The following is a 20,874-nucleotide window of genomic DNA, read 5'->3' on the forward strand; positions in this document are numbered from 1 at the left end:
TAAATAAATTATACCCATTAAATGGTTAACACAGCTAAAAGTTAGGGTTATCCCATCAACAAAAAGTATAGCAACTAACTAGGCCTACACACTGCATTAAGTAGAAGGGTCTAGTCCAAAAAAAAAAAAAAAAAACTTCACCTGGTTATCTCACACATACGTACACACACAGTCTCTCTCTCTCTCTCTCTCTCTCTCTCTCTCTCTCTCACGCACGCACGCTCGCATGCACGCACACACACACACACACACACACACACACACACACACACACACACACGCGACGATATTGCTCAATTAAAAAAAGAAGAAAAAAAAGACGATATATGCATGCAGCTCATATCGACGGCCTTTCTGGTCTGAAGTCACATGGTGCTCCCGGTGAGTTTAGAAACTAGATTCTCCACTTCGTTCATGTTAGCAAAGATAATTTAGAGCAGTAAAGTATGCTGCTACCTGTGATGCTAGCGCCTAGCGCCGCTGTTTCTGTCTTCTCCCTCCCAAAACAACACAACTTTTCCTCCGGTTCCTGTCATTGGTCTGAAAACAGCGGTGTTGGGCTAAATGAAATTAGCCCCAATGACAAGTGAATCAAGGGGGCGGGACATGACGCCTGTCAATCACTGACCCTGCGTCAGCCCGCTGCTGATTGGTCAGAACCGATCGGCCTGTGGGCTGAATGAAATTAGCCCCAACAGTCGGTGAATGGCGAGGGCGGGACATAGCACCTGTCAATCATCCACAGTGGGGAAAATGAATGAGAGCAGACTCGGTGAGCTGGGGCTGATTAAAATTAGCCCATTTAGAGATATCCTGTGTTTTTCTTGAAACTATTTAATATTGTTGCCAGTTCCGATTTTACTAAGACTTAGAACAATCTTTTGTATGTTATTTAGAGAATATAATATATATAATATTTTTTCCTCATCCTTTGTTGTGTAATGCAGGGAGGGCTTAGCCCCACTAGCCCATTGATACCAGCCGTCACTGGACCTAACCAACTGCTGATCGGCGGGCGCTAACCCTGGGCGGAGGGATACGTGAGTTGGTTAGGTCCAAATAAAAACTGTGTTTTTCCTGCACTTTGAGGGGCTGGAAAAAATTATATTATAGCCAACAATGGAACTGTGTTTTTTTTTTTTCAGGTAAAACCTCTTTTAGGCCGTGAAAATAGGCTGTTTCTTTGGGTCTGTTCACAACACTGTATGTTGTAAATCTCTGGGCAGGGCTATGGGCTGGCGTTGCTAACGGGAGGAGTGCAGAGAGTCTTCTACTGCAATTAAAGTACTTAGGGGCTATTTGTAGATCATACAACCCCACTTTAAAAAAAAATGATACTATCCCTTTAAGAAAATCAAAGGAAACAGTAATGGAAGGAAATAGACTCTGCTGGTTTGTTCAGCTATCTCATCTGTGCACTTACCTATGCATGACCGGTTATAATACATGCTGCTATTTATAGTCTTAATGACATTCTAGCTGCTCCTCCGTTTTTTAATGACTCTGTTACATGCATATTTACTAAATGTGCATCCTGATACATTATCAAGTTATTAAATTATGTTAAACATCTATAGCAAGCGTGGGCTAACTATTCCTCAAAGGGCCGTGTGGCTGCAGGTTTTTTGTTCCAACCAATCAACAGCACACAGTTTGACCAATCAGCTGTCTGAAGACTGAGAGCAGTTGATTAAATGAGTCAAGTCTGGTGTGCTGTTTCTTAGTTGGAAAGAAAAACCCTGTAGCCACAGGACCCTTTGTGGACTAGTGTGACCATGCCTGGTCTATAGGACACAAGGATACACACTGAGAAACTCACACTGTGTTTGTTTTGGTGGGATGTGTTGGATGTGATACACCCACCAGTGCATTGCTGATATATTTTCCCAGGAGTTTTCTTTTTACAGTAAGTGCATGACACAACATTTCAGAAGTATTGACCGGGATTCATGTGGAATCTTGCATGCAGAGAAGTCTTGAAGTCTTACAGAGTGAGTGGTGGTATGTTGTATCTGTGCTGTATCTCCACTGTCCAGGGACATACCAACTATCCACACAGATGGACCCGTCCTACATAACCTTGGTCTCCAAGATTTGTACACAGTGTTGGCCACGTTACTTTTAAAAAGTAATTAGTTATAGTTAACCCTAACCCAAAAGTAACTGAGGTAGTAACTGAATTAGTTCCTGTTTCCTGTCACTGGTATAATGCTTTTATAATATGTTATAATATACCGTTACTTGACTCAAGAAGTCCTGTCACAAAATATTACTTTTTTTTTTTTTTTAAAGGGACAACGAGAAGTTTTGGAAAAGTGTTTTCACACTACATTTATGAGCCTCCGCGTGCTCCGTGAAATTCTTTGACCGGCGCAAGACAGACTCATGTTTTCATTCATCAAGAATTAAAGTCAGAGGTTGGAAGACGATCACATACCGTCGTAGTTCCGAACATAAACGGCGATTTGGTGGCGTTATTCTCATGACTTGCAGCGAAACCGAAAGTAAGGAAACGCTGGTCGGCTCGCCCAGCATTTCCACCACCACTAATAATAACAAAATAACGATAGAGACAAAACGATAGATTTATAGAAAATGGGTCCATTAACATGTGTGGGTAACATAGATTCATCCACATTAAAGCAGAAGTAAGCGATATTTTTGTGTTAATATAAGTCTTATATCTTCCGACAGCAATCACTTACATAGAGTGTTTGGACGGAAACACGGGTCTGTCAGTCACTCTGCTCTGCTCTGAGCCGAGGAGAAAACTTTTCTCGTATCCTACAAGTTTTATCCAATGAGGAGAGAGAACGGCATGAAGGGCTGTGTGTGCAGCCAAGGGATGCGCCTGAATGTGGTGACGTAGGGACGTGGACCAATAGATCCATGACGAGGGCGGGGGCTGCTAACTCCGTCGGCTGACAAGAAGTTATGGTGCGTTCAAGGCAACTCGTAACTCGTGTTTTTCCGACCTGTGAAGTCGTACCAGTTCGATCTGGTACGAGTTCACGGGTCGGAAGTTACGAGTGGCCGTTATAGTGACTTTCACAGGTAAAACAGGTCGGAAAAACACGAGTGGGTTGCCTGGAACGCTACAAAGTCGTAAGTTGTGACTTGAAGCTGTAATTTACGGTTTCAAAAGCCTGCCTGGAACGCAGCATTACCCAAAACGACCGGATCGCTTACTTCTGCTTTAATATGAGACTTTTTTATTGTTGCTGAATTTTTCGTTCTGCCGCTGGAGAAACTCCCTTTAAGTATATTTTTTGGCTTTTCACCTTTATTTGATAGCACACAGTAGAGATAGACAGGAAAGGGGGAGGCAGAGAGAGGGGGAATGACATGCAGGAAAGGGCCACCCGACGCGGGATTCGAACCGGGGCCGCCTGCGGTGGGGGCTGTAGCCTCTACATGGGGCGGCCACTTTACCCACTGCGCCACACACCATCCCATACTTTTTAAAAGTAACGTGCCTTCAGACAGATCCTCCAATCATCATGCAGAAGTCCAGTGTCCTGGTTCACATTTATCCAATCACAGTCTAGTTTAGAAATACTGAGAAATACTGAGTGACTTCCAGGTAATGTTTTTTTTCTTCCGACTAGTTGATGGACTGAAAAACAAGTGTATAACATACACTTTAAAGAGACCCCGAGGAGTCTGCTTTTGGTTATAACAGAGTCTCATATTAATGTGGATGAATCTACGTTACCCACACTTGTTAATTAATGGGTCCATTTCGACATTGTTCGTCTTTATAATTATTTTGTTATTATTATTAGTGGTCGGCTCGCCCGGAATTTCCTAGTTTGGGTTTCCCGGACGCCGCCCGGCAGCTCATGGAAATAACGCTGCTGAATCACCGTTTATGGTCGGAATTACGACGGTGTCTGATCGTCTTCCAACCTCCGACTTTCATTCTTGATTAATTAAAACATTCTTGGCAAATGCTTTCGCTTTCGTCCGTCTTGCGCCGGTCCAAGAATTTCACCGTGCGCACGGAGGCTCATGGGAAATGTAGTGTGAAAACACTTTGCTTTCCAAAACTCCTCGTTGTCCTTTTAACGGGTGTATTATTTTGTGACGGGACTTCTTGAGTCAAGTAATGACGCAATTTATTTTCAGTAACGGTAACAACATTATATCAGAGGAAAAGGTCACTTTTTTGATGACTCTTTACTGAAAAAAGTAGTGCCATTAGTAACACTGTTATTCCCAGCACATGATAAGAAAAATATAACCTGACAGCAGCCTTGTCCTTTAAAGTGGTCAGCCATTAGTCCTGCTTCCTGAGATGTTTGCTTGTGTATTCCCACTTTTCCACTTTGTCCACAAAAAAAATTAAGACTGACATTCTTGGTATTTTAGGTAACACGGCAACTTCTATTAAGAGAAGCGTTTTCACATGTAACACGTTGCCCGCCGGTCATCCTGAATGCAAAGTATTGGCGAGCGTTTCCTATCTGCCGCTCCAGCTCGTTCCCTGTTACTGTTCTAACAATGGACCTCAGGTGGCCCATAAAGCAAAATCATGTCAACCTGGGCATAGTGTACCAACTGTTGCTCCTGCTTCCTTCCTGCTTTAGGGAATAATGTGTTCCAGCTTTTATTAGGAGTTTATTATTGGCAGTGCTCACTGTGACAGGTCTGGGAATGTTTTTAGTGGGTATGGCTATTGTTCGCAACCAGAGATGGCTGGTGGAGAAGGGGCTTAGCGATTCTTAAACACCAGCTGAGGGATGGGAGAAAACAAGAGATACAAGTGCCAAGACTGAGATGGGACAATGGTTATCAGCTCTCACAGTGTCGCAGGGCTAAAGCAGTTAGTGAACCCTCCTGAAAAGTTGTCAGAAAAGTGCTATTTCTGTCAACAAGTTGTACCGCGTTGGACACAAACCACACGGATCACTGTGAAAATGCTGGGCTGAGAATGCCAAGTGTCTTAAACACATGACAAGAGCAATTTAGCATGATCTTAGACTTGGCAGTCTCCGGGGGCGAAACAGGGTGTGAGCCCACACTTGAATTAGAGACTAACAGAGATTAATTTAATACTTGGGAGTTTTTTAATGCCTCACACTTTCAAGTCTACAGCGATTTATTGGATCAGGTTGCCAGCATCTATAAAAATCACATTTAAGACGTAAAAACAAATATCTTCTCTTGGCCTATATAATTATCTTGCATTTTCAGATGCCAGTCCCTCTCTCATTGGCCTAAGATAAATATTGGATCGAAGATGGTACAGACGGATGGCACAGGAAGACATAATTCTGTCAACTTGGGTCTATTCAGTGCAAAGATGCCCAATTTAGGTGTACATTTTGTTCTTAAAGGGAAACACTGTTTCTGTTGAGTTGTTACCTTATCCGCAACAAATTGACAATACGTGAGGCTTACTAGAATTGTAGCTTAAAAAAATGACAGAGAAGCTAAAATGTCCTCGTGGAGTTCTCCTTTTATTCATTCAACACTCCCTGGTATGTTGATTACGATTATCATTCTGTTGGTGAGCCTGTCCACAACTATAACATCTCAACAACTGGAATGGTAAAAATGACATCTTGACAAACAGTCATCTTCCCCACAGTCTTTGAATCCAGCATCACCCTGAAGTTGTTTCTAACTGAATTGTACAAACAAATGGCATTCGTATCAGCCTCTGCATTATTTTGATGTCATTTAGCTCACAGTGCTAACACACTACACTCACTGCACATTGGCCTGCTAGCATTTAAAGGGATAGTAGCATTTTTTTAAAGTGGGTTTGTATGATCTACAAATAGCCCCTAAGTACTTGAATTGCAGTAGAAGACTCTCTGCACTCCTCCCGTTAGCAACGCCAGCCCATAGCCCTGCCCAGAGATTTACAACATACAGTGTTGTGAACAGACCCAAAGAAACGGCCTATTTTGTGTGTATGTTGTAAATCTCTGGGCAGGGCTATGGGCTGACATTGCTAACGGGAGGAGTGCAGAGAGTCTTCTACTGCAATTAAAGTACTTAGGGGCTATTTGTAGATCATACAAACCCACTTTAAAAAAAATGCTACTATCCCTTTAAATTGTCAGCATGTTAGCATGCTGACCTTATGTAACTTAAAGCAGCGGTTCCCAACCTTTTTTGGGCTCGTGACCCCATTTTGACATGACAAATTTCATGTGCAGTCACATGATCGTGGCCGTCAATCAAGATGTACCCACTCAGAAATTTTTATATGCTGCATTTAATTTGAACTCTTTATATCCAAGAAAGTGAATGTACTGTATAGTTGTCTAAGATTGTGTGTGGTGTTTTTAATAATATTTTTTTAAATAATTAAAAATATATATGTTTTAAATCAATTACCAGACATTTCAGGTGACCCCATTTGAATTCCAGGCGACCATGCATTGGGTCCCGACCCTAAGGTTGAGAAACCCTGGCTTAAAACACAACTGGGCCTAATAACAGCCTCTCAGCTGGTTGGTTAAGCAGCTGCTTGACTTTTTACCATGTCCAATCGTACTTGTTTTATATAATTGGGAAACTGATGTAAATATTCCCCTTATAACTTTAGAGTTTTTATTTTTTAGTGAATCATTTTCATGATTTTCCTTCAATAACAAACTTTTGTCTTAATTTTTGTCGTTGTGTGCAAACTGCCAGTGCCTGCCTAATTAGAAAATGCATAAATGAGTCAATATTCAAGCGACAATAATGTATTTATCTATTTATTATTATCATTATTATTTTATTTTTTATTTTTGAAAAGCACAGTGTTCTTATAATATTTATGTCTACCAATTGTGTTATTTTGACTGTTCGCACGGGCTTGGCCTCACTGCTACATGTATACTGAAAATGCTAAATCCAAATGCTAATCCAATATATTTTTAATGTGCAGTTTTTAACACTGATATTGAATCAAATCCTAATATCTTAGGGTAATACGATTATAAATTGCTTCCCTTGTAAATGCGTCCTCTCTTCAAAAAATGGAACGTATCAGTGGTTTATTTATTAGAGGTGACAGGTTTTATCATAAGCCAAGTTGAGGCTTAATCATTTGACACAGGTTTAGCCAGTGTGTTTTGACAAAATAATTGGATTACAAGGTCCAGATTGAACCACTGTGTATTGTTGAAGGCCATGATATCTACCCCCTGTGGATAAAGCCCTAAGAAAGATGTTCCTTCCATACAGAACGATCTAGAGGGCATGTAGATGGCTTTATTTGTTCATTTCATTTCATCAAATGTTAAATCTCAACTCTCAAATAGCCTAGATTGTGACTATATTTTGTTGTTTTTTTTATGTATCAAATCTGTACATTTTCCGCAGGGCTTATCCTATTCATGACAAAAACACATAGATTTGTTTTGGCACACACAGCCTTCAGCAGAGCGTATAAAATCAATTCAGTGAAGAGTCTGTACAGACTCACATGTCTACACACAAACGCACAAACACACACACATTGCAACACATGGACATTGCTTTTTTGGCTCAGTGCTTTTCACTCTCTCTCCCCTCAGTGTTTCGACCAGCGCTGTGCTGCAGCAGCGTTGGAGCTACTACTTTGTTAACTCAAAGTCGGAACATTCAGTACAATGCATGATGCTGTGTTGCTGGCTGTAACATGCTAACAGCATGGTTCTCAGGAAGGTGCTGTTGGTTGGTTGCAGTGGCGGCTGCTGGTCTGTCTAGAATAGAAGCTCATTTTTAGCCTGCATCATAAAATCTGTCCATTTATACTTATATTCTGCCCTCCCAAGAAACTGGTATGTGACCCTGTCCTTCAATGAACAAACTAACAAAACTATATTAAAGGGATAGTTCATCCAAAATTGAAATTTCACTCATTATCTACTCACCCTCATGTCGACTAAGGGCTGGGAGAAGTTTCAGAGTCCTCCGTGGCTTCTCTGAGTTACAGGGGGTCTCGGCGTAGCAGTGCATGTCCATATAACGGTTGCAAGTGGATACCAGCTGTCTTGGTAACAAAAAGACACACCAAAAAACATCCAAATACCTCCATGCTGCTTGTATGTAATGTCCGTCTTGTATTGAAGCCCCGAAATGCGAAATTGTCCCGAAAAAAATTAAATACGTCTATTTTTCAAGCTTGTTTTGTAGCGGAAGCTTCTCGAAGCTCCTTTTCCCAGTTCGTCAAATTTGGACGAACTGGGAAGAGGACAGACCCTGGTTCGTCCAAATTTGACGAACCGGGAAGAGGAGCTTCCGCTACAAACAAGCTTGAAATATAGACTTATTTCATTTTTTTCGGAACAATTTCGCATTTCGGGGCTTCAATACAAGACGGACATTACATACGAGCAGCATGGAGGTATTTGGATGTTTTTTGGTGTGTCTTTTTGTTACGAAGACAGTTGGTATCCATTTGCAACCGTTATATGGACATGCACTGCTACGCCAAGACCCCCTGTAACTCAGAGAAGCCACGGAGGACTCTGTAACTTCTCCCAGCCCTTAGTCCACATGAGGGTGAGTAGATAATGAGTGCAATTTCAATTTTGGGTGAACTATCCCTTTAAACCTGAACAAGGAAATGCTATAATAGTGTTTTATTTACAGTGTGTGACATTCACAATAGAAATGGGCTATATCGCCAAGCAAATACCAAGAAATAAGCTGCAGTTGGTCTCTCGACTTCCCTTCACACACAAAATCCATAATGGAACTGAACTGGAAAATCCTTCGGTGCTGTAGTAATTCATTTACTAACTCAGTTACTTTTTGGGGACAGTAACTAATTATATTTTAAAAGTAACGTGCCCAACACTGACCTTCAGACAGGACATGCGCACATGCGTTGTCTAGTTAAACTCAGATTAAGGCGTATACATGCCGGAGAAAGTCGAATTCCAATCGCATCATCTGGGTGTCTTAATTGGAGTTGGAGAACTCCGATATTAGTCGGACTAACGCGTTTACGTGCACTCAGTTGTTCAGTTATAGTCGGACTAAGGCAATAATTTGGTTTTCTCAAGTGTCATGTAAACTTACTGACTGGATGGGCTGCAGTGAAATATTCAGCATCTCCAGAGGATGAACCTCAGTGACTCTGCTGATCTCCTGGCTCGTCATCTACAAAACTAATGACATTCCCATGAGCCTCAGCTGCGCTTTGTTATTCCCTGCCAAGTATACAAGTCTGGGCCTGGTCTACGCTACAGTATGGTATACAGTACTCTTTTATTTATACTGGGAGAAGTCACCCCAGCTGTTTTCCAGAAACACCCTGTTTCACCTGGGAGCCGCCCCAGTAGAAGCTCAGCTGCTCCGTCATTGGCTGCTGAAGAGCTCCACTGGGGGCAGCTGAGGTTAACTACTGAGCTGGAGGACATATGTATAATTACCCAGGGAGTGTTTCTCGTTCGCTCCTGTCCTAACACACACGAATCCGTCTGGTTTTTTTTTCAGAAGTCCGAGAGAACACAAACTGCAGCTCACTTTCGTTATTTTATTCAAATAGTTCAGCTTTGTTTCCCATTTCATTATGAAGCCAGAGCTGCGTCGGTGTTGTTTTCCTTGGCTCTGGCTGACTTGTTCGAGCTCTACATATTTTTTTTCTCCCCCTCCTTCCCTCCCTCCCTCCCTGCTGGCCCACCTCCGACCCCTCCTCCCCGTCTCTCCTTGTCCTCGGCAGAGTTTCACTGATATTCCATGTCACAGTCCTGACACAGCACTTTTCTCAGTCTCTCCTCAGTTTCAGCTCGCTCCTGCCCCCGGGGGCACCGACCGACTGCCTCTTTTTTGGACAATGCCCATCCTTGTTTGCGTCGCCCCCTCGTTTCGGGAATCCCGGCATTGCTGGTAACCACTGGTGGATCAGGACGATGAGGTCACTGTCTCTGTTTAGCCTGCCCTTGCCCCCCCCACCCACCCACCACCCACCACCCCCACACCCCCTCACTTTTTCTTTGGTTGCTGTAAGACAATGGAAGCTTTCTCCATTGGGCTGCCACTACCAGACAGACAGACAGACACAGGCAGACTTGCAGTCAAGGGGGGGAGAGACAAGCTAATGCAAGTCAAAGACATCCTGCTTTTGACACCTCAGTGTGATGGGTATTAATAATTACAGCATTTCCAGCCCTTATTAATCCTCCCGCCCACTCGGTACACATTAGAATGGCTCTCTGTTCTGATCCCCTCTTCATTTAGGATGACCTGCGTTTAATTGGCTTTAGCGCTGCAGCGAGGCTGAGAGAGACGACGACGCGCCGCAGTTACACATTTGTGTGGCGGATGTCGCTGACGTTCTATTGTGGCAAATAGCCAAAATAGGTGGAAAAGGACTATTTCAACAATTTTGATATTTTGTGTATTCTGGTACTTTGAACTCCCTACTACATCGTGGTGAATAAATATTTTAAGAAAACAAAACGGAAAGTACTTATTTTTATGTTTTTGTGGCGAGTAACACGTTTCATTTTCAGCTGAGCTGCAGCAGCAGTGCTAGAGGAGACAGGTCCGTTGTTATTGTAGAGGTAACATTCAAGGACCCTCGGAAAGCAGAAAATCCCGCGATTCAGATGCTTTTTTACAGCTGATCTTTATCATAAACGGTTCGGAAGTTATAATATGTGGTTGATGCTTTGTAAAACATGTGCAAGTGCCGATGATACGTTCTGTTTAGCGCCGATGCTACGTTCTGTTTAGCATTGATGCTACGTTCGGATTAGCATCGATGCTACGCTCGGTTAGCGTCTGTTCCCGTACCACGTGATTACACGCACCCTATACGGTCATCTTCTTGTCATAGAGGCACCATTCAAGGACCCTTGGAAAGCAGAAAATCACACGGTTCAGATACAGTTTACAGCTCATCTCTATCATAAACGGTTCAGAAGCTGTTTAATGTTTTGTAAAACACTCGTCTTTAGAGAGTTAAAACAGCAACGTTCTATTTAAAGCCATTTTTCTCACTTTTCAGTTTTTTGGTCATAATATATTAAAATGCCTATAACTTTTGATCTGAAAGGGCTATCCCAGTTATTCAAACAGTTTTGAATGGCTGAAAACTTCTAGTTTATGGAAATATCAAAAAATGAAAATGTCAAAATCCCACCATGTGAAGGGTTTTCCCAGGCCACCACACATTTACTTTGGCATTGCAGTTATGTCATCGAGTTGCACGGCTTGTTGTTGTCTTGAGTCCACCAGGAGGATTTCACTTTCAGAATGAGATGAGGAAAAGAAGAATCACTTTCACTATTCCGGGCTCCATGGACGGCTGCGTCATATCCCGACCAAAGCTTAAGCCCTTTATGAGACATTCTATCGCAAATATTATCATCATCTTTATTTGCCTCATACTGAAACTCTCACCGGGGGAAGAAAAAGTTTACCTAATTGCACACTTAATCTTACCTACGTGAGCAAGCGTTATGTAAAAACTGGAAATGACAAGTGCCAACTCTTCAAAGTGCTTTTTTTTCCCCCTCAAGGGAGCATAAATCTCCTTTTAGCCTAAATGCATTCACAAGCAGCGTCATTTCAGATTCCAGTGTAACAGTCAGTAAACTCATTAAACCAGCTATTTGTTTGTTTTCTTCGCTGCGGTCCTACTCTGGTACCAGAGCTCAGCCAGCCATTTATTATCTTTATGAAACCAAGACATGTCCCTGTAATATCCTGTGCATATTCAGACAGTGTTGTCTGCTTTAATTATAAAACATTCTGCTCGTCACGCATCGGTGGACTTGGGGGGGAAAAAACTTCAGTTTGGTTCGAACAAACCCAGCGCAGGGTCTCGTCTGGTTGGTTCTGCTCTCTGCTGCCTGTGATTGGGAGTCTCTGTCCCACTCTGGAGCGCTCAGATAGGGAAAGTACACGCCAGTCAGCAAATACAGAAAAGCAAATATCAGCACTGTGATTAAACGATATAAGATAAGCGTGCGTGTTGATCATACTTATCAAAAATCTTTAGCTAACAATCAGTGTGGCAGCAGAGGCCAGAGGAGTTTCTGATAGAGGAGGTCAGGTTCAGTACTTTTCCATTTTCCATCCTGAATTACTGTGTGGCAACAGGACATCCTTTAGCACAGCCCTTTCCTCCTGATCTGGTAATGGGAAGTCCTATTTGTCAGGATTAGGCTATTGCTCTGAATCTTTTTTTTTTTTCTTCCTTTTTTCTCCACCATGTGTCGTGGAAATGGTTATAGCTCTTGAGGATTTTACCACATATCCTAATAAGTTGTTCAGATAAAAGCCATTAGGGTCAGACTGCATATCTGACTCTTACCTACCTTTCTTTTTACTCATCTGCTAAATGAAAAGAAGCTTCACAGAGCGTCTTGTCAGGATGGTGATAAATCACTAACATAGTTTGGCCTCAGAGCACAGCACTGTTTTTGTAGTACTATATTCTCTTCACACCTGCTAAGCAGACTAGATGTTCAATAAGACTGTTAATCCTTCCGTTTTGTTTTATTTGTTGCTATAGGCGCCATTTTATTTTATTTTGTGTAATTTATTCTTATTTTAATTACCTTTTTTTATTCAGCTTTATCTATTGTAACTAATTGTATCTTGTTTAGCACTTTAAACCTGTCAGCTTCACATTGAGTATGTTTTGGGCCCTACTCTGTCCTAACTTATTGTTTTGTTAATGTATGTGTGTGTACGTATTGTACATATTAGGGATGTAACGATTACCGCTATAATGATAAACCACGGTTATCGTTAAAACGGTGATTGATTACAGCAATTTGAAATACTGCTTATTTCCTGGAGAAGCAGTGAATATAAAGAAAAGTATTCTTGGTTCTTATCTACAATTTGCACAATACAGTTACCTCTGATGACCATAAGGTGCCATTTTTAATGCACATTTGATGTTTAGATCATTGTAATATTTTAATGTTAATTTTTTGTTTGTTTTCTTTTTTTTTTTTAAATAAAACTTGGTTAAAAGAAATCAATGTGTGTGTTTAAAGGGATAGTTCACCCAAAATTGAAATTTCACTCATTATCTACTCACCCTCATGTGGACTAAGGGCTGGGAGAAGTTTCAGAGTCCTCCGTGGCTTCTCTGAGTTACAGCGGGTCTCGGCGTAGCAGTGCATGTCAATATAACGGTTGCAAATGGATACCAACTGTCTTGGTAACAAAAAGACACACCAAAAAACATCCAAATACCTCCATGCTGCTCGTATGTAATGTCCGTCTTGTATTGAAGCCCCGAAATGCAAAATTGTCCCGAAAAAAATTAAATAAGTCTATATTTCAAGTTTATATATATATATAGTATATAGTATATTTCAATTTGGACGAACCAGGCTCTGTCCTCTTCCCAGTTCGTCCAAATTTGACGAACCGGGAAAAGGAGCTTAGCTTCCGCTACAAAACAAGCTTGAAAAATAGACTTATTTAATTTTTTTCTGGACAATTTCGCATTTCGGGGCTTCAATACAAGACGGACATTACATACGAGCAGCATGGAGGTATTTGGATGTTTTTTGGTGTGTCTTTTTGTTACGAAGACAGTTGGTATCCATTTGCAACCGTTATATGGACATGCAATTTGAAATTTCAATTTTGGGTGAACTATCCCTTTAAGTACTTTTTGAACATTTTGAACACATTCAACAGTACCGTGATAATAATGATAACTGTGATAATTTTGGTCACAATAACCGTGATGTGAAATTCAAATTTTCATATCGTTACTTCTCTAGTAGCATATTTGCCATTTTGAATGTGTCAAATTTCTTCTTGGTGACAATAAAGTTAAATTGTTCTGATGTGATATAGGCCTAACGATAGTCTGCTTTATTGATTTTTACACTAACCTGCTGAATCTCTCAAAAGAAAAAAAGATGGCTAGCATTTACATGTCTCATGTCTGTCCTTGTGCTTCTTCTCCGGCGACTCCCTCAGCACCTGGTCCAGTGGGATGCAGGGGACCCTGAGTGTTTGCTCCAGCTGGTGAAGGAGCTTATCCAGCAGTACCACCACTACCAGTGCCAGCGCCTGCGCGAGAGCTCCAGGCTCCTCTTCGAGTATGACAGCTTGCTGGAGGATCCCAACTACGGCCGCAACATGGAGATTTATGCCGGACGCAAGAACAGCTGGGTGAGGATGTGATGTCCTGCATTTTACAAAAAAAAGGCAACGAGTCCTGCGATGGTTTTAAAAATACTGTCAGGGACATGGAATGGAATGAGCAGGGTCTGACTTCACCTGGTTGGTTCAGAGCAGTCCCCGTTCTGCCCCATCACTCATGAGTTGTTAATCATTGTGTCGTCATATTAGCAGGTGTTCTTCTGTTGTGAAGATACACAGGAATAGCACCTAACCCAGCTTTACTCTTATAGCCTTATATCTATAGCCATGTATCATCGTTTCTATATTATTTGTTATATTTAAAGTGTTATTTTTGCAGATCACTCAAAAATATAGAGTTGTATCATTTCAAACCATTTTGTTTGCTCGTGAATCATGAAGATAATTAAAAAAACAAAATCTGAAACAAAGGTTCAGAGACTGGATTTTATTTATGGGCAAAAACCTTCTACAAATATCACAGATAATAAGGGACAGGATTTTTTAAGTCGCTGATGTATTAAAGTTGTTTGGTCTCTGTGGAGACAAACTCTTTTTTGGCAGTTGAAGAAAGCAAAACTTATGACATGTCTTCAGAAGCTTTCACTAGACATGGTGTTGCATGTGTTGAGTGGTGCTGTCTGAAGTGTGTCCTCAGCAGAAACTATGGAAAAGTGTCAAATGTAAAAACGTGTGGCCTGCATTTCATTTAATAAGGATCTATCATTATCTAACTTCAGAATATACGTATATATTTTTAAATACACCATGAAGTGATTAGAATTTAATATTTTTTATTGAATTAAAAATGTATATTTCTCAAGACATCATAAATGATAGTTTGGTATAGTAACGATGTATCTCTGGCTTTTGTTCTGCAGACAGGAGAGTTCTCAGCCCGTTTCCTTCTCAAACTCCCCGTGGACTTCAGCAACATCCCCGTCTATCTCCTGAAGGTAATGTGAAAACTCATCACTTTGTCGGCTGTGTGAAACGTGAACTATTTACACTCAACTGATGATTGGTTTAAAAAAAAAAAAAACCCTGATCGCAGCAAACCTTCCCTCTTCCTCGCATTAGCTGCGTTTACATGGGTCCAAAAATCCTATTTACAATCAGATTAAGAGGTCAATCAGATTCAAAATGTCTCATGTAAACACCGTACCGTATCCGATTCACCCGGATCTGATGAAATTTCGGATCGGACTGAAAGAGGTAGTCTACGCCGATTGATCATCAGCTTCATGCCGCATGTAAAGGGCTGAATAGAGTGGATCCGGTTGATAGAGTGGATTATTATTATATTGTTTTATTGTTGTTGCTTGTGTGTCTTTATTTTTTTTATCGTCACTGATGATGTTTTTAACCACATGGAGGTTTGCAATTCCGTGTATATCTTGGTATGAATAACAATAAAGGTATTCAATTCAATCAATGATTCATTCTGCGATGCGCGCCCTAGTACGTAGGAGTCACGTATTGACGTTTGCAGGAAAAAGGAAATAGGAAAGTCAAAGCAGTGTTGCCATTTAGGCGACTTTCTCGCTAAGTCTGGTGACTTTCTTTTTTTTTTTTTTTTGTCAAAAGCGACTAGCGACAAATCTAACGACTTTTCCTGGTGTTGTTAAAGACGTCTGTGGTTTGGAGACTCTTAGTGTCACTGCTGTCTTCAACTGCCGTAAGCCCCGCCCTCGTCCCAAAGCTCCCGTCCCAGTCTCACAGCGGTATATGATGGGCTTCAGCTGGGGCCACATACACAGACTGAATGTGGATCGCTTTATGTAGCGTTCATGTATACAGATCAAATAAGATTCATTTAAAGCAGAAGTAAGCGATCCGGTGGTTTTGGCTAACTTCTTGTCAGCAGATGGAGTTAGCAGTTCCCGCCCTCGTCCCTACGTCACCGCATTCACGCGCATCCCTTGGCTGCACACACAGAGAGGACCGCCCCTTTATGCCGTTCTCTCTCCTCATTGGATAAAGGTTGTAGGATACAAGGAAAGTTTTCTCCTCGGCTTACAGCAGAGCAGAGTGACTGACAGACCCGTGTTTCAGACCAAACACTCTATGTAAGTGATTGCTGTCGGAAGATACAACTATTTAAGACTTATATTAACACTAACATTCCTCTTACTTCTGCTTTAATCCGATTGTCTTCAATCAGATTGAGGAAAACACTGCATGTAAACACAGCAGCTATTCTCTCCACACATCAGTGCCCACTGTAGATAAAATGAGATCTTGAGAGTCCCTTTTGTTTACATGTATGTGTGTCCATGTGTATTGTATGTGTGCACTGATAACGGTAGGGCTTATTAAATGAACAAACGAAGAGAGAGTGTGTGTGTGTGTGTGTGTGTGTGTGTGTGTGCATGCGTGTGTATGCCTACTCCGGTCTTGGGGGCTGTGAGTTGACTAATCAGCAAGCCGTCACTCTCGATCTGCTCTGAGCCGCGTGGTGTCTGGAGGCAGCTTAGCCCCAACACTCTCTCCCTCTCCCTCTCCCTCTCTCCATCAGTGAATGCCTTTGCCTCTCTCTTTATCGCTAGTTCCCTTTTCACTCTGTCACCCCTCCACCCCCCACCTCTCCCCTCCTCTCCCCTTCCATCTTTGAGTGCCCGTGTGCTGGAGGCCCTGGCTCTCTGGCATTTCCCAGCCCGGCCGCTGTTTGTGAAGAGAAATGATGGTAAACATAAGGGAAACAGCAGCCGTCATCAGCCTCACGTCCGGGCCCTTTGTCCCCCACGTCTCTCAGACCTGCAGCGCCGACACTCGTCCCTCTCTGCCGCTGCCGCTGCCTTCCAGTGGACTCATCCAAAGTCCACGAGCCGTGTCATCGGTCACGGTAGAATTGACCTATGGCTAAGCCACGCCCCCAAACGCCATGAGCCAATCACAGTGCGCATAGCTAGCCCATACACTCGGACATTCTCTGCTTCCACGTCCATTGAAATGCATTGCAGTTAGTCAGTTTTCATTCGTTTTTATATGTTTTTTTTGGGTCCTGATTCGATTTAAATTGCGATTCTGATTAAACAAGTATTGCGATTCGATTTTACGAAGTATTGCGATTTTATATTTCAATTATTGTGATTTTCTGTCCTTAAACAAGAGCAGGTTGAACCAAACACTTGACAATACATCATAAGTCATATTTACAAAAAACAATACACACATCACATCAGTTTGTCTGTTGTGTTAATTTGTTCACATAGATATCTGTGAGCAAAGAACACAACAGGCCGGTTTGACTTTGTCGAGTGTAATGGCACAGAATATATGATCGTACAATAAAGATTGGTCGTCCCAAAAAAAAAAATAAAAGAAATAAAAAATTGTGATTAATATAAAAATCGATTGGTGACTTCGAGATGATATTTAATCTTTCTGTCCCCAAAAATCATCAATTGCCTCCTGTGAAATGTCTCTACGGTGACAGCTGCCATAGCAACTGTCAAAAATGTTGACTGTTTGTCCGAGTGAGTGAAGGGGGCGGGGCTTAGCCATAGGTCAATTGTTATTTTTGTTTTTTTGTAATTTTTTTTCCACCTGCGTGTCTTTCCTGAGATGGGAAAGTTTCTCGACTCAGCCCTGAGGGGAACACTGCTGGTGACATTTTTTTCTCAACAATCTTTTTTCCTCAAACAAACATGCTGTCACTTGCTGGAGGTTTCTATGCAAATGCTTTGAAAAGCAACGGCAGACACAGTGACACCTTTAACCAGTGGGTGGTGGTCTAAGAAGAACTCTGTAATATTTTAGTGATTTTTATTAGAGACGAAATCTTGGATGTGAATGTACGTTCCTGTCACCCCCAATCATATCATGTTCTTTGCTTCACATGTAGCTACACACACACACACACACATGTGCTCACAGTATTATGCTTTATTTGGCAGCCGGGGTATACATAGTATCACCATGGGAGCACTCGAAGACTAAGGAAGAGTATTGACTCGCACAGAGAAAAAGTAATGAACATCAGCCCACACCTTGTCCACCTACACATTATACAGAGGGAAAGGGGATTATGCAGCATATAGGCCGGACTCTAAGAGCACAAACGTACTGTACGCCAAACCAATGACCTGGATTCTCCGTTTGACAGTCGTCGTGCAATTAGTTCTGTCAGTGTGAACGCTGCTGCAAGTTGGCTGTTTTCTCTGCTTTCCTACATCGCAAGCAGTTACATGGATGTGCCGTTGTAGAGCAACTGAAGTGCAGTTAATTCACTCCTACTGACTGAGCAGGCAGATATACCCTATATATTATATATATATCTACATTCACTGTGAAGCAACAACATTGGAAAAACACAAGACTATTAAATTGAATGTGATTTGTTAACGTGAGAATATCAGAGCTGCTGCAGTGTTTCCCAGGTGATCGTCAAACAGGCACACAGGCTGTCATTCGTGCATGCAAGGTGTGTCTTTCTCCTTGTTCCAGATGTATTTAAGAGAGGACCATGCAAATAATAGGAGGAGACGTGTTAAGGGTGGGTGGATTTACTTAAGTCGCCCAATTTGCAACAGTTTGTTCTGTAGGGAGAAAAAAATCTCCGCTTCTGAAAAGCAGGCCTAAACATAGCAACGTACGGGATTCACAAGAGCCACAACAGAGGTTGTTTGAGGTGAATCAATATAGAATACCATGAAACAATGAGTCTAGTTCAGAAGTTGTGTATTTCCATCCTGAACTGCTCAACCAATGACAAAAACTGATCCCTATGTTTCATGCATGGTATTATTTAAGGAAGCAGTCCCGACAGTGTGTTTACGGAATAAACCCTAAACCCCGTCATCATCAGAGTCTGGGTCTGACTGAGGCTCCGACGTCTGAATCCCCAGTGTTTCCTTTAATGCTGACCTACTGCTCCACCTGTAAACCACCGTCAGCAGCAGTGGTGGACGGGACATAAGGCCTGGAATTATTACATTGGATAGTTCAACATTTTTGCAAATTGGCCTATTGCCATAATCACTAGTCATAGCAGTAGGTTCGTTACCTTTAATTGTCGGTGTAAGCTATTTTTAGAACGGTGAAGCGGAGCAGCAGGCTGCTCAGGGCTATGCTATGGAGGCTAAGGGAATTTCTTGGTTTCCCTCATCGCTTTTTCCTCTGTGTTGCTAACCCTCCTCTCGGCCATGTGCATTTGTTTTCAACAGAGCTGGCAAGAAATCAATCCATGGAGCGGTGTATAACGTTATTTATCATATAGAGTATACATTTGTGTAGTCTTATCTGTCATAAACAAGAGATTATGGGTTACGGGGGCGTTTGTTTGGCGGTGAGCTGGGACACCGGGTCGGAGGCTCTGATCTTATAAGGTTGTTTTTCAGCCAAGAGACGCTAGGTGGAAGGCAGAGAGCCTACAAGTCATTTATTCAACCATCACTAGGACTCTGAAGCTGTTTAATTAAGGTAAAGATGTAGCAGAGTTAAGCTAAAAATCCTGCATAGTTCCTCTCCTCTGCTAGTTGGCAGCAGTCATTCACCCATCGACTTCTCCGTTCAAAAAACCAATGAAATCTCGCGAGAGTGCAGATCTGTGGCTCATCGCATGCTCAAACGTTAGCTAACTTAGAAGGGTCAAAAAACAGAAAAAAAAGCAATATATCATTCTGCTTATACTATCACAATATATCGTATCTTTGCCCCGTATCATGATTCTATCACCAGATTCAACAGAGTCTTTGATTTTTATCATTCTTTTCATTTTCAATGTCTCCTCTTGCATAAATACATAGATATATTGTATATACTATATAATTATATTAACCACTGTCCAGTGCTGCGCTGTCTAAAGGTTGACAGTCTTGTATCTCTTAGTTAAATTGAACCTCTTCAATCACATTTCATCAGCTCACCGACACCTGAGGCAACGTGCCCCCACCAACGCAGCCCCCTCGTATTATTTCAACACAGGGCTGGTTTTTTCTTTTGGTCTGAACACCCACTAAGCCTTCAGAAAAGCATTCCTGGCCATCTTTTACAAAATAGAAAACACTTGAAAAATCAAAAACGATGATACTCCACACAGACAGAGTGTAAGCCATCAGCCAGGTACTGTAGGTAGAGGTCAAACTGTTGACCTTCATTTGAATCAAGCTCCCATCAAATCCGTGGACGTCCTTGCTTGAGGATGGGGAGGGCTTTGGCACCGGAGCGGAAATTCGTTCAGACATAGGCTATACTCTTCAGCGCCCGCGAACGCCGAGATGTTGCTGGTGGGCGCAGAGCTGTGGAGGACGACCGTTACCTGGAGCGAAGCATCCGTGTGGTCTGAGCTCACCACAGTGGACATGTTTACCTTCCTGCATGGACTGGCCGGCCTCAGGGAGGGAGGGGGGAGGGGTTGCTGGTTTTGTTTATATATTTATTTCTTTATTTTAAAAAGGGGGGCAGTCATAGTCAAAATGAAAGAGCGGAAAGGACACTGAGAGCAGAGATGAAGGGGAAGATAGTGAAATGCACACAGATGGATGTTGGCAGTTCCCTTCCCCTTTAAAGGGCACGGAGTTCTCTCAGGCACCGTTTTAGTGTCTCATCCTTTTGATCGTGCCCTGACCTCTGGGTTGTCACCAGTTTGAAGTCGCTTCCACGTATAACATCTCATTCACGGCTGACTCTTGACCCTCCGCTACATCCTATATCACTGAGGTCGTACGGCTGCAGTCAAATCTCACTCCTTTGTGGTGTTATAATAATAGCTGACAATTAGAACCAGACCTGAATTTAGAATCTATCCGGTTCTTTTGCATTAATTACAAACATCACCTTCTCTTGAATACCGTCCCTTTTATTGCGATTTGT

At 42.1% G+C, this 20,874-nt stretch overlaps 1 protein-coding gene across 1 annotated transcript in view; it reads left to right on the forward strand.

The window, feature by feature from the left end:
• babam2 (BRISC and BRCA1 A complex member 2) overlaps positions 1–20,874 on the forward strand; it is a 117,518-nt gene that overhangs the window by 21,633 nt on the left and 75,011 nt on the right. Inside the window, exons 5-6 of the mRNA XM_083998212.1 lie at positions 13,894–14,088; positions 14,940–15,014. Coding sequence (XP_083854338.1) covers positions 13,894–14,088; positions 14,940–15,014 — 270 coding nt within the window. The remainder of the gene's footprint in view (positions 1–13,893; positions 14,089–14,939; positions 15,015–20,874) is intronic.

The sequence above is a fragment of the Trachurus trachurus genome (genome assembly GCF_905171665.1).
Source record: "Trachurus trachurus genome assembly, chromosome: 22".
In the NCBI taxonomy this organism is placed as follows: domain Eukaryota; kingdom Metazoa; phylum Chordata; class Actinopteri; order Carangiformes; family Carangidae; genus Trachurus; species Trachurus trachurus.